The sequence below is a fragment of the Ambystoma mexicanum genome, chromosome 5p, assembly GCF_040938575.1.
Source record: "Ambystoma mexicanum isolate Mex_15411 chromosome 5p, UKY_AmexF1_1, whole genome shotgun sequence".
In the NCBI taxonomy this organism is placed as follows: Eukaryota; Metazoa; Chordata; class Amphibia; order Caudata; family Ambystomatidae; genus Ambystoma; species Ambystoma mexicanum.
The window spans coordinates 444,766,677-444,781,669 of record NC_090930.1 but is presented as its reverse complement, the minus strand read 5'-3'; the positions used below and the strand labels follow the sequence as shown (position 1 = coordinate 444,781,669).

Sequence of the window (14,993 nt, the reverse complement as noted above, 5' to 3'; positions counted from 1 at the left end):
TTTTTTCTACCTGCTTCAGAAGTCTATTTTCACTTTCTACAGAGACACAGGGTTTAAAAACCCATTTTGGCCGCAGAGCGGCCGCGGAGAGCTGCGAGGAGGTGCAGTCTGGCAGTCGACCCTGAACTTTTTTCTACCTGCTTCAGAAGTCTATTTTCACTTTCTACAGAGATACAGGGTTTAAAAATCCATTTTGGCCGCGGAGCGGCCGCGGAGAGCTGCAAGGAGGTGCAGTCTGGCAGTCGACCCTGAACTTTTTTCTACCTGCTTCAGAAGTCTATTTTCACTTCCTACAGAGAAACAGGGTTTAAAAACCCATTTTGGCCGCGGAGCGGCTGCGGAGAGCTGCGAGGAGGAGAAGTCTGGCAGTCCGGCTGCCGGCACACTGCGCGACTGCTCACGACAACGTACATCAAGCCAAAGGCTTGCGAAAACAAGCTGTTTACAGAACCCCGTTTAAACAACTGTGAGCCCCTACCATATCATAACTATTTCAACATCTCAAAACATCTCAACTGCCGGTGAACCCGGTATTATGGAAGGCGCCCCCGGGGCAGTAAAGCCTCAGTCAAATGATCACGAGGAAACGGGCCGCGTGCTAAGAAGCGGCGTTCAAGCAACAAAAATGCCGGCGACGACTCAAGCACGTACAGAATCAGTAACTATACCAACTGAGACTTCGAACTTGGGAAATTTCAATTCCTCGCCTCCAATTCCCCCCCTTAGATCTCCCCACCAGCACGGCTTACCTTGGAGGGAAGCCGCAAGCTTGGAGCTTGAATCCGCCGGCGTTGAGCCGCCGCGGATCCTTGGGGAGCACGCGCCCTATGATGGGTATGCCTCGCCTCGGTCTCCCCAGCGCGGGGTCGGTGGTGGGGGGGAGGAGGGTCCCTGGAGAAGTCGGGGCCAGGTCTGCTGTCTTCCGCTCCCACGGGGTCGGACTCAGTTGGGGGCGCTGGTGGCATCCGAGCGGAGGATCCCCGTGGGGAGGAGGAGGAGGCTGGAGGGACGAGGGCGGACCCCGCACGAATACATCCGGGGCTGAGCTCGGAGCTCCAGGGGAGAGGAGCGCGAGGGCTCAACACAGTGCAAGGAGATGATCCGCCCCCTGGTGGCACAACAGAAACGTTTGATAAAACGTTTAACACAGTCAATGAAAACAAACAAAATCAAATTACTAAAAACGGTTTAAAAGAGTCCTTAGACAAAACTCCTTCAAAGAAAAAAAAGAGGCAAGGATCAAATGGACTTTCACAAAAACCTGAAAGTGACCTCCACCCAGTGACAGTTCGAGCTGATCTACCAAGCCCGGACTGGAACCTAACAGAGATTAGAGACACTATCTGTCAGAATACAACTTTATCATACCTGGATGAACTAGAAGTGGGAGAAACAGAGGAAATAAACATTCTGAGAGAACACAACTGGGTAAAAATACACACTTACTCACAAGCAGAAAATCATGATGAGGAGTTCCATCAACCAGAAGTCAACCACCTATTTGATTATCAAAAAAACGACGAAGAAGAACAAATCATTCTCGGACATAAACCAAATGAACTTCTAACTGACAAATAAACAAAAAGACAAGGAGTCAAAAAACATAACCCAACTGGCTCATCGACCCCCAATAACAGATTACCATCAAAATTACAGATTAAAAAAACGGGCAAACCGATACTTCTGTCTAACAACCCGATTGGAAGATTCTTTGAAAAATTAGGGAAGACTTCCACAGTAAACCGCTTTGAACTTTCTGATCTAGAAATTCGGAAAGGAATCCCACCACCTCCCCAAAGAAACCTAGCCAACACACCGAAGCCAGAAAAGCCTACTGAAAGTGGCGGTTTGCTACCGCATATACGCTGGCAGTTTAGCCAACCTTCCCCGCACCAAAAGCCAGAAACAATTAAAACTGGTATAGGCAGCGGAACTACAGAGCATAGACCACAAGGCTATGGGGGAGAGAAGGACAAACCAACACAGAAAACAGTAACACTAGTATAGAATAATGGAAAAAAACAAGAAAGTAAACCAAAGTCTGACCTGATTGACGGAAAAAATAATAAAGAAACAACAAAGGCAGAAGACAATGTAAATCAAAAATCACCGCCCACACAACCAGACATGTCGGACGAAAAAAACACTGATACTTCATTTAACGAAAGCAAAACTATGAAGGAGAAAAAAAGAGAAGACAGCTTAACGAAGTCTCGAACAAGTCATCAGTGGAACCAAGAAGAAATAAAACTGGTAGAGGCAATATTGAACTATAAAAACATGTTAAAACACAGAGAGAATACCCCGGGGTGGAACTTTCCCCACAACAAAAGAAGCCTGATGTCTCAGTGGATGCCTTAAGGCTACTTTTTTCTACGCCAAACAAAGCAAAAGCGGAAGCGAAACTCAAACTCACCTATTAAAAATGTGGATATATTACCTGTCATGTCAGCCATGACCATCGCACTGGCAACATTTGGGAAATTATATTCGATCGAAAACTCAGAGTCGGAAATACCTCGACCGAGTGGAAAGAAAAGAAAGGTGTCTTTTGCGGAGAGTAACTCCTCAAAGACAGAGCTATGGGATAAACATTATCAGAACCAAACAAATATTTCGAAAAAAGAGAAAGGCAAAGTAGACGATCTAAGCTACAGAAGAAGTCAGATAACTCCAGAAAGGAAAACATTGTTCCGACTGGCCAACAGAAGGATAAACAAAACTGAATCCAAATACGAAGGCAACAAAGATCGCCATCCACAAAGTGCAAAGGAAACACCTGAGGTCGAAAGGCTTGAAAATACACCGAACAGCAAAATCCGTCACAGACAAAACCATCAGTACAGCCAAAGAGCAAGGCAAAACAAATCAGAAACAACATCATACAGAAAAAAGTTAGACACTTCAGCCCACAGAAAAAACAACCAAAGGTTGGAAAAAAACAGATCAAGTGATAAATACTCAGAAAAAAGAACTAGATCAAACCGAAGACCTTCAGACTCTTTCACACAGCTAAACTCCACTCGGACATCTGCAATCTTCACTCACAAGAGCAATTCATCACACACTTTGAAACTAGAAAAAAGTGAGAAAAAGGGAGAAAAGATTCTACTTAACAGAAGAGCAACTATGAGGCTTCTACAAAAAGTCCACAAAGGAGACCAAATCAGAAGTGTGGACTTAAACATAGTGGAGTTCGCACATAAAGCTCGGACGCACAGTGTCTTTCTGCATATTACATCTCAAACTGTGAAAAAACTTTTGTTGTCAGCGGCAGGAGAACTGTCAAAAAGAGGGTACACCTTGAGAGAAACAACACCAGAGGAAAGAGGGCACAGAAGAGACAATTCATACAAAACAAGACAAAAATGTAATTATGAGATAAATGAAAAAGAAGAAAGGAAAAGTTCACAGATAACACCTGAAACCAAAAAATCAACTAGAGTGAAGAGAAAATTCAATCTAATATCAGAGAAAGATGCTCGAAAAGAAGAAGAAGAACGACGAAAACCACGAGAAACGATTGGCTCAAGCTGGTCAAACACGAAAAGCGACAAAGAAAGAGTAAAGGCAAGAGAAAATCTTTCCACTCAAGACAGCTGGATACAAAATGATAAGGAATCACAAAGAATGTCTCCTAGAAATCCCAAAGGTCCATTTCCTATGCAGTCCACCAGAGATAAGGGAAGTCGTACTGAGTGTGGAAACCCTTCGATTCAGAACCAGGCTAAAAAAGCTGAAAAGGATCCCAAAAAATGGGCATGGATCCCTTCGGCTCTGACACGATATGTCAGGAAATACCAACTAAATCGTCCCTCTGACAATTTAGAAAGGGAGATGTTAAAGGAGCAACACGGGACCCAAAAGCCAGAGCAAAACATCATCTTTGGATCATGGAACACAAAAGGCCATACTCACCTGACACAACCAGGAGAGGTGAACCTTGGCCTATTTGATCTAATAAGTCTGCAAGAGACTTGGTTGCTACTTCCGCCGAGCCTGGATGGCTTTGAGGTATTACTTTCTCCTGCTCAAAAAGGTGAAAGAGGTCCACCCACTTCAGGCCTTTTAACAGCAGTACGGACTGGTGGAGCCCTTTGCATAGTTCGTAACCTGATATCATCTCTGGCAATTCAGGCAATATTGCTAGAATGGAACAAAGAAGACTCAGTACAGAAAAAGTCCAGTCAGGATCTTATCCTACTACTAAACATCTACTGGAACCCAACGGTAATTAAAACTAACATATTCCTAAACAACGTGGAAAAAATCCTGACAGACGTCACAGGAGTGTACGACGTGGATCACATCTTGATATGCGGCGACTTGAACGCTACCTGTCCTGCTTTTGAGATGGAAACGACACCTCAAAATATTGGCAGCTCACAATCAATAGCAAGAGGTTTAGCATGGGCAAAGCTGATGAAATCCCGTGACTTGTACAACTTAAATTCTTTAGAATCCGCCAAATCCAGAACTCCAACATGGGAAAGTGGCGGCAGAGAAAGTACAATTGACTACATCTTCGTTCAAAACACCTATACCTAATAACCAAGAGTTTTAAGGTAGTGAAAACCATTGTTAGTGACCACAACTTACTAACTGCAATGTGGCCAGCAAAAAAAAAGACGCTGGTGAGGATGTCGAAAAACTTAGAAATAAACCAACAAGGAAACCGACTGAAAATCACAACAGAAGCCTTAATTTCCATCATAGCATCATACAATAGACCAACAAACTTGAACACTTCCAAAGAAAAATTGGACTACCGTCCTCTTCTCATTCCCTATCTACATCCATGACATAAGAGAACACAGGACACAACTCACCTGCATAATCACAATGAAGAACTGAAGACAAAGAAATCAGACCTAAGAAAGGTTACACGGCTTGCACGAACAAATCCAACACAAATAAATCTTGACTTGGCAATCAAAAAAACATTTTGGAAAAGATCAATTAACTAAACAACTCTCGCGCCCCAGGCCCAGATGGAATCTCCAACGTCCACCTAAAACAGGACGCAGAAACCTGGGCTCCGCTAATAACAGAAATCTTTAGACGATCCAGGATTTCAAGAACTATTCCTGACACGTGGAAAACAGCAAACATCGTCCCAATCAATAAGAAGGGCCCGAGGGACGATCCGAGAAACTATAGGCCGATCGCACTCCTTGATGTGATTGGCAAACTTTTCGGATCTTTGCTGTTGGACGAATTTCAGACATGCAGAAAGAGGCAAAAACAACGGACCCATTTCAATCAAGGTTCGAAAAGAACTTGGGGACGTCGGTTAACATCATGATGATCAGTATTCTAAAATCAAAAGTCTTTGAGGGGCATCCATCAATATTCATCGCCTCGATTGATCTGGTCCAAGCTTTTGACCGCGTGAATAGAGAAAAATTGTCGAGAAAATTGGAGAAACAAAAATGCCCACCATCCATTCCTGAACCAGTGAAAGCCCTGTATAGCGAAACGTCTATCAGAATCCGGCTTAACGAAGCAGGCTTGATGTCCAAAACCATAAAAACGGCCAGAGGGGTAAAACAAGGCTGCCCCCTGGCGCCGGCGCTGTACAAGGCAATAGCAGACCCGGAAAACGACACTCGCTCATTTCCTCCACAAATAGGCGAATCAAAAGTGACAAGACTGCTGTACGCAGATGATATTCTATTCGCAATCGGACTTCAGAGACAAATATACAGCCTCACAACTATCTAAAAAAAATTATTTGTAGCTTAACACCTTAAAAACGAAAATCACGATCTTGAAAAACCATCGAGACCAAGAAAAAGATCGCAGTGGTTCGCAAACTCTGAAAAACTGGATATAGTCAAAAGCTGCACATACTTAGGGGTGAAACTCTCGTCCAGTAAAATCGACAAGACGATGCAAGAGCATCTTTTTTCCAAGACTAAAACATTAGCAGCTCAGGCATTGTCTTTGGATAGGAAATTTGGGAAATTTTCAATCCTACCGCTAATAAACTTCTATAGAGCAAATGTCACTCCAACTCTGACCTATGGAGCGGAGGCTATGCCATATTTGCCGAAGACATTGTGGGCTAAATTGGAAGGCACATTTTGGCGCAGAGTGCTACGACTGCCGAACTCCACGCCCATAGCAATCATTCGGCGCAAATTGAGTCTGCAATCACTGGAATCTGTGGTTACGAGAAATAGCCTATTATTTTTAGGTAAAATCATAAGGCAACCTCGACCAAAAAAACTTTGGACATCATTCTCCAAGAGATGAAGAGTGAAAAAAATCCAATGATAACAACTTGGTACATCAGACTACTGGAACAAGCTGATAAAATTGGATGCTCAGAATGGGACATAGAATGGATCACGGGAAAAATAAAGAAAAAACTTAAAATACAAGATTGGATCGAGACCTTAGACAAAGCGGAAGACCTCACAGTCTCCACACATCACACAACGAACACCCAAAAAATAGATGAAGAAATTATTTTAAAAGTTTCCTGATAAACGACTGAGAACAACCTTTCTAAGAGCACGGTTAAACATACTGAAAACCAATGAAATCCTCTTCCGTAGAAAGCAGTCGACCAACAAAAATTGTCGTTACTATAAGAATTTGGAAACTGAAACATTATCTCATCTACTCCTTCACTGTTCAGGAACGGAAAACCTTCGAAATACATACCTCAATTCACACAGACTCTTGCACTTGACCGCAAATGAAGAAACTTGGTGGAATAAGCTAATGTGTTGCGATTCATCAACCCTGACGGTAGCCACAGCGAAACTACTGGAAAGTCTGAAGTTGGAGGAAATCAATTCTTGAGAAAAAACAAATAGAAAACTGCACAACGACTACAAAGGGAAAAAGGAAATATGCCTGAAGATATGGACAGATTTTGTAAAAATTGTAAATACAATTAAACTCAAATTGTTTTTTAAAAAAATCAACCAAACTGCAGTCAGAGGCAGGCAGAGTGAGCCCAGTACTTAATCTTATTACACTATGTGGAAGAGTGCTCTTCTAAATATTTTTGATGCCTGCTAGACAGATCATTTTGTCGAGGAAGTGTATACTAAGTTTACAGACAAAAGGCTAAACCACTAGACAGAGGAGAATTTCCCAAATTGAGCCATGGAGGGAACAGAGCTTGGGAAACCTTGTTACCAGGTTCCAAAGGTTGAGGAGGAGAACTGGATGACTTGCAGTCGAGTGCCTTGCAATCCAAAATATGACATTGTTTCAGGAGGTTTCTGAGAAATCCTTCTCAAAGGTTGTCCAACAAAATGTTATGTATCAACTAGAAAATAAGTGAATCCATGCCCTATTGTTTATTCAAATATGAATCCCCCAGGAACAGTCCGGTGGAAAGAGGGCTATTTTACTCCAGCTAAAATACAATTGAAATTCCTGGATTTGTTCCAGAAGTAAAGGGTCTTTTGCAACCTCGGTTGTCTTTGTTCAATTTAACTGATTTCACAAACTGATAAAAACATCTGATGTGCTCTAGCAGGTTTAGTAGAATATTTACCCCAAGTGTTCATGATATTGAGGGGTCAGGGAGGATTTCCTAGGGAAATGCAATATAAAAAACAAACGTGTTATTCAAATAGATTTGTTTTTCGCTAGCCCTCATTAGAAAAAAGAAAACCAAAGTCACTTTGAATTTCACCTTTCGTTTATTCACAACTTTAAATACCACAACCGTTTCAAAGTCCTCTTTCCATTTGACCTTAGTTTAAAAACATGTTCAATATTCTCTTTTCATGGGCTCTCAATAGAAACCATTTTCACTCCCACCAATACATTTATTCGCTGATAATTGCTTGTTGTCCAGTGTATTTGAATATTGCATTCACACGTTCCAATTGGTTTTACTGAATTGTATTTCACCCTTGACTTTAAGCTTATTTTTCAAAGCCTGAAATTCCACAGGAAGTGAAGTTGGCATTGATAGATAGTGTTGTTTAAGCAGACATCATTTAACATTTTGATTGTGACTATTTTCTCATCTCAATTTGACTGTGCATTTAATTTCTGACAACTATTTACATGTGTTAGTAAAATATAGATGAATTATCCGAGCTTATCATATATAATAGCAATTCATGTCCCATTTTGTATGTATGGTTATCGGTGTGAATCAGTCTATGTTATGATAAAACCATTTAATGGGACATACATAGGCAAGCTAAAGCTTCAATTCATTGTTCATTGTAATCAGAATTCCTAGGTAGTGTTTTGGGAGCCTTCCCCAACATTGTGAGTTAGGAGACCACCTGCATTTTGTCACATACATTCTTTTGAAATAATAACAAAAGAAATGTTACTAAAACAGCCTGTTTCTGTTCCAGATTCTGCAGTTGGATTATTATTGTGGGCTTATTAAATTGGTGTTATCGTCATCTGTCTGAGTATTGAAATACATAAATACATGTTTTGATAGGATTAAGACTTGTTTTATGGACTGCCTCCGAAGACGGTCCTTAAGGTAGTGAGAGTTCCTCCAACTAGAGGTCACATAGTTACTTTCACTTTGCAAAGGGGTGTTCATTTGCTGGTAGCCTTCCAGGCTCCCGGTTGGGCTGTTCCCCAAATACTATTGCCAAATCCTTTAGAACTTTATGGCAGGGAAGACACTCTCCAGGGTGGGTTCATCTTGATCCAAGGTCATATTTAAGGGAATCATTACCCCATACTCTTTTACCTAGCATGCTGAACATCCTTTACGTCGCGCTTCTTTGTGAGTTCTTCAACAGAGGAGGAATCTGGGCAGAGAAGTAGCCATTAAAAGAGCAAAAAAAGAGCAACTTGTGTAATTTATTTTCTGACGCATACTATCTTCCTTCCATAAATTAATCATCTTTTCTCCCTCTTAACCCTTTGAGCTTGAAAAGTGTGACCACCTGCCACAGTTGTTTATTTGCCGCAACAGAAATCACAGCAGTTCAGCTTCTCCTTTAACTCATGTGTAGTGCATAAAATGGGTTAGACCTGAGATGAGAGGGCACACAAGTCTCCATGAGACACCACCTCCGATGGTTATGGCACCATTATCGATATTGCAGAGCCATGCTGAAGTCACTTTGATGCCTCCCTCTAGACTTCCACATCCTCTCTAAACCTAGAGACATTTCAAAAGTTGGAATATCTGCACTGAGAAGAACATATCCATCGGAAAGAGCATTTGATTTGTTTCTTGACACTTTCAATTTCGAATATGTTTGTATAAGCTGTATTACTAAAATCATTTACAAATATGACTCTGTTTTTTTTAATACAGATCCTGACAGAATACAAGTTTGAATTCTTGCAAACTATTTGCAATCATGAGCACTACATACCTTTAAATTTGCCGATGCCGTTTGCAAAACCAAAAGTTCAACGTGTTCAAGGTATTTAATTTTCTCTTTAGCTACAAAACCCCTGTTGTTTTGACTTTCCTTGCTTGACTTCTCATCAACGTATTGTGTTTTTCTGGCTATCACTCTAATGTTGTCACATTCAAAAACAAAGTGTGCAGCATATGCATGACCAACCGTTTGGGTATATAGAGTTGTCTTGTATTTGTGCTCCTTTATTTATCACGCATACCAGAGTACTCCAATTTCAGAATTCTTGAAGTACAGAATAGTAAATAATGAATTTGGGAAACGTACCTACGATGTAAAATGAAGCTCATGGGAAATATCACATGCACTGGGCCATACAGAGTTGCAGAGACTCATTGTGTGCACAAGAATTTGTAACTTCTCTGTAAAATGATTGTTTGCTGACCCAGTCTGCTTGTCTGAGCAGCTTCTTAAACCATAAGATGGCATATGAGTCTAACAATGTCATAGATTGGACTAGAAACACTGTACACATTGTACTAAACACTCTGCATTCCAAGATGAAAAACACCCTAGATGTTGTTTTTTCTCAGTTTTTCACATTCATGGTTTGAAGATGTGATCAGTCTTACGCTGTGTCCATGGTGGGTTATACTGCCTCACCACTATTTCAAAACATTTTGCAAAATACCTTTGAAACAGTGGAGCAATACCTCATCACAAAAGGCAAGTTTACATTAGGGCATTGAATACTGTATCCTTCCCTTGAAGCCATATCACATATGCTAATGTATTGTATGACTTGCACCGTTGAGCACCTATCCGTGATTACTGTCAGTTTAGATCTTCAGGTCTGTGAAGTCACAATCTGGAACACTCTGTATATCACTTTGTCCATATTACTAACAGTGTACAAGCCTCGTTGTATAATCCCCATGAAGTGGCCAGTGCATTGCTCTCATTGCTGTCCCATTCCATGTCTATAAATGGTCAGAGTGATAATGTGCCAATATTGCTGGGTTGCTCTCGGGGGTCCTCATTTTGTGTCATGTTATATTCTGCCTCAGGAATGATCTTTATTTGGCCAGTGAGCACAACAGAAGAATGGCTTTAGCAAAGGCATGAAGTTTACACTGATCCTCAAAAGAGGCTTCAATTCATTTTATGATCAAACTCTTTTGGACAGAAATGTACTCTTTTGTATCTATAGTTTTCATGGCCCTAAGATTCATTGCAGTACCTTTGTAAGTTGTATCATTGAGTGGCCAGTCTTTTTGTGCATCTTTGGTTTCCAGAGGTGTGCTTTTGCCAGACACACATTTCTCCAGCTAGTTTTATACCCACATTGCAAGGTTATCAACATTGTCTAGCATGTCAAGTTATACTCTATTACATTTGTCTGAACACACCACACCAATCAATCGTTAAATGAGATGTCCAAATATATTCTGTCACCATGTTTGCCAACTTCTCAAATAGTTACTCCTGTTAAATCAGCGGAGTTTGCTGATTTTAACATACATAGATTTGTTTCCTTTCCTTGCATTCGGCATTGTACAGTGGATTATAACCAAGAGCCATGTTTAATCAATGCACTTGGCTGGATTGCCTCGTGCTCATTTTGAAGGTACACATTCACTAGTGTCCCCTTTGCCCTTTCAGAGTGAATCATTCTTACGTTGCCTGATATGTTTCTATAAAGATTTCCTGTGTATTGTCAGGTATAGCTTTTGAAAGATAATTACACAGAAATCATTATATGTTGGTGTGCAACTAAATCTGGGCTAAGAGGTAATGTACTCTTATGCTTAAATTACAAACTGAAGAACCAGGAACTCTATGTTTAAAATTCCAGTTCCTCCACTAAAAACAATATAATCCTGGGCACATGACTTTACATCACTGTGCCTTATTGCCCTTAGCTGACAACATTGATATCACCCAGAAGTGAATATTTTAGGTGTGCACTACACAAGCACACTCACTCATCCATGGTTTAACTGTCTACAGTGTTGTGTCATGTAAGATAGTACTATTGTTTATTTATACAATGCATACCACAGGCCGCACTGTTTCCTCTCTCGTCAGCTGTGGGCTATGGTTTGCTCGTCATTAGATTATCCAAAGTAAATGATTTCACAACCTTTGGTAGGTGGTTGTAGGATGCGTGAGTGGGGCTTGGACAATACCATGCACAATTCTACGCAAGGGAGCATGACCAAATATGATTATGTATATGAGTTGTATCCTGCAAACGTAAGGCATTGCAACAAAAGATATGAAGGTACATAAATAGTAGCTATTGTTTCACTTAAAAGTAGACCATAAAGTGCTGTTTCCCAAAACACTGCTCACTCCCTTTTATTTGGGTGCCCCACATAGTTTGTTGGGAAAATCTCAGAACCAACATCCACCCAATATTACTGACTAAGCTATGCCCGGGCAACCGTCCTTGGCCAGTGTTGGACTGGGACATAAATAGCCAGAGTTAGCTATACTAAAGTGGATTACTATCGCAAATGTCAAGTTATTACTTTCCATCGCAAGCTGTACTACCGAAAGCAATGTTTTTGGTAACATTTGTTCCAAATAGTGAATTCAAAACTACCTCGTGAATAGTGTTGTAACTCATGAAATTGACCCATTTTGTTCCAGAAAACATGCCCACACAAGCAGGTTGGATCAGCCCTTCGGTACCTGCCCTATTGACCTGTAGGCTATGGTCCAAACCTGGACATGGCTACCTTTGCAATATAAATGTGAGACATTTTCTATTCATAGCTGCTCATCTGTGCGACTGAGAACAGAGTAATAGAATTCACATAGATAGGATTTGGTCTAAATCTGCTTTTTCGAACTAGGAATTGCTTGATAGCAATTTCTTTGCAAACCCGTTGCTTGGAAAATTGTGGAAAACCCCCAATTTCCTCTCATGAAATATGCAAGGTCCCAGCAAAAGGTTTTATTTCCTGCATACAGAGTACTATTGAGTTGCTCTTCCACCTTGTTTTTCGTTCCATGCTGTTCCCCTTCAACATTTTCTTACTTTGCAGAACAGTTACTGAGCGCTTTTAAAGTAATATTTTTACGGCGCAGGGCAGAATAAAGTTAATGCAATACAAATTACACATTCCTTTTAGTAATGTGCATCACATGTTACCTATTTCTTTCAATATGGGTTCTTGCTCTATTGTATACCTCCTTTTTTATCTTTTCCTAGTGTGTGTTAAAATATGCTTATACCGAGTTAGTTAGGGAATAAGACAAATTGATTACTTTGGGGGTGAATGTGTGACTATATTCAAGGATGTCAATCGTCAACAATACTTATCCGCTTCTTGTATCTTGAACAAAAATAATGTCCCTGTGTACCTTTTTTTTCCTACCTGTTCCACCTTACTATGTTATAAATGACTCGCAATGCTGCATTTTCATTGGTGTTTGGAAAGTACCATTTAATTGTTTGGGAAATGATATTTTTTCACAAAAACACAGAAACTTTGCTTGCCACATATTTTGCGCTGAGGGCCAATATTTTATTTTACCTGAAAACAGTGATGCATTATTTGTCATTGTTGTCATGAAGCATAATTTGCTTTTTTGCAAATGGAATCAAGTTTATTGATAGCACTATTGATTAATGTGAAGTAACAACTTTAATTGACCCCATCCCTCCAGACTTTCCAGCTTAAATGCTTATCCATATGAACCAGCTACCTGGTTGATCCTGCCAGTATCATTTGCATGTCTCGAAGGTTACTCTCAGTGTCTGAACACCATCCTTCTTATTGTGCTGGCTGCATCATAAGCACAAGAATTATTTTTTTTAACATAATTTCCCCACAAATTAAATGGCACATTGATAACACAAATGAACATATTGCATTAATATTCATTCATAACTAAGTAAAGGAAGCAGGGCATAGAGAAAACGATGCAGAGTAACTTCATTGTTTTTCTATGTTTATGACAGAGCACAGCTGGATGCTCCAACTTGTACCACGTGCTGTTAGGAAATACATTCTTCTAGTGGCCACTAATGTCAAGAATATCAGACTCACCTTCATAACAATTACGGATGTGACCCGACCGTCTGCGTCTATAATTGCAATGAGTACCCGCCGAGAGACAATCAGATTGTTACATGCAATCTAATTGGCCCTCATGGGGGCTTTACCCGACACAGAATCCCTCAAATTTTGAAGTTCCTTCATATCTCTGGCGGGGGTGGGGGTAGCAGCCCCTCAGCCAATGAGCAGGTTCAGAACAGGGTAATCCCTACTCCGAGCCACCACACGGCTGGAGGCTGCCATCCTCCCCTGCGGGATTCAGGTAAGTGTTCCGCCCAACCCCCAAACAATCTCCTCCCTGCCCTCCCAACCCCACTTACCTCATTTTTGTCCTTTTTCGAGAGCAAACGCACTGGGAACACTTCTGTCCCCAGCACGCCCGCTCCCGATGGCCACCATGGAAAGGGAAAACGGACTCCGGGGTCAATTTTTTTCTTTTTTTTTTTTCTGTTCCCAAATGCAGCAGCCTTTCGGGTCACAAAAACAATGCTTTTAGTACCCCAGTCTTGCGGGCCGGAGAACTAATAGCAATAAGCCCCTCGCCGCAGGGACATTACTGAGTCAGGTAATGCCCCTGCGGCTCAGGGCTTATTGCTTAATTCTTGTTTGTACTTCGGGCATTGATGTGCAATATTGTTTTGAATGTTCATGAAATTAATATAATGCTGAGTCATAACACCATACTACTGTACACCTTTAATACTGACATACTTGCCAATCTACTGACAAACTAAACTGTGTCATACTTACCCGTACAAGGTTTCCAGATCTACATAACACTGATAGTTACAGATGTGTGCTAAATCAGTACCACTGTGCCTAAATGAAAATGTCAAGGTGCACAGCAAACTGTAAATTATATAGAGTGCAAGCAAGTGGTGCTTTTGTGCACTCTTTGTATATTTCCAGTAACAACTCGGTAATTGGAAACATAGGTGTACCACTGCGCCATAATGATTAATGTTACTGAATAACCACATTTTTTGCAAGCAGTATTTTTATTGTATCTTTGTCTTTTCTTTTTACGTATTAAATAGATTTATTTTCATTTGCTGTGGAACGATTCACTACAGTAGGTAGGTTGATTGGATGTGCAAGCTTGTGTAAGCAAATCACGAAGCAGAGCTATGGGAAGCACTCAAGCATAGTTTGCAGGCAATTAACACAATAACAACGCTGCATAATAATTTACCAGCTTACTAACACAAGCTCTAGTCCACACAAAATAAATGTTTATATTTTTGTCAACTGCCGTTACTAATTATGCATATATGTTGAGATTACATCTGTTCTAGCTGATAATTCTGGAACAATATTATGATGTGCATTCACACATTCACATCAATATTACCATTGATTCACTGTAGAAGGTTTATTTTGTATACCAAACTGCCTTGTTAAACTATTTAATTTCACAGAGGTTATTCTGTGTTTGTAAATTGTAGTACCTGTGCCATTGATGAAAGGGAGCAGGAACCAGACTAACTCAGGTAAGTACCAAAAAGGAAGATGCTTTATTTACTCCTTAGTTTCATAGACACAGTTTAGAAGAATGAGAGAGAAGGCTACATGCATCTGTCCTGGTCCCTTGCACAGCTCCCAG

General features: G+C 40.7%; 1 protein-coding gene across 5 annotated transcripts in view; it reads left to right on the top strand.

Annotated features, from left to right (window-relative positions):
- The window catches only part of DOCK11 (dedicator of cytokinesis 11), a 1,707,663-nt gene that overhangs the window by 885,966 nt on the left and 806,704 nt on the right, over window positions 1-14,993 (top strand). For 3 of the 5 annotated variants that reach the window (XM_069612850.1, XM_069612848.1, XM_069612846.1), the window contains 2 exons: window positions 9,272-9,383; window positions 14,428-14,466. In XM_069612850.1, coding sequence (XP_069468951.1) covers window positions 9,272-9,383; window positions 14,428-14,466 — 151 coding nt within the window. The remainder of the gene's footprint in view (window positions 1-9,271; window positions 9,384-14,427; window positions 14,467-14,993) is intronic. The other 2 variants (XM_069612847.1, XM_069612851.1) reach the window with 1 other exon arrangement.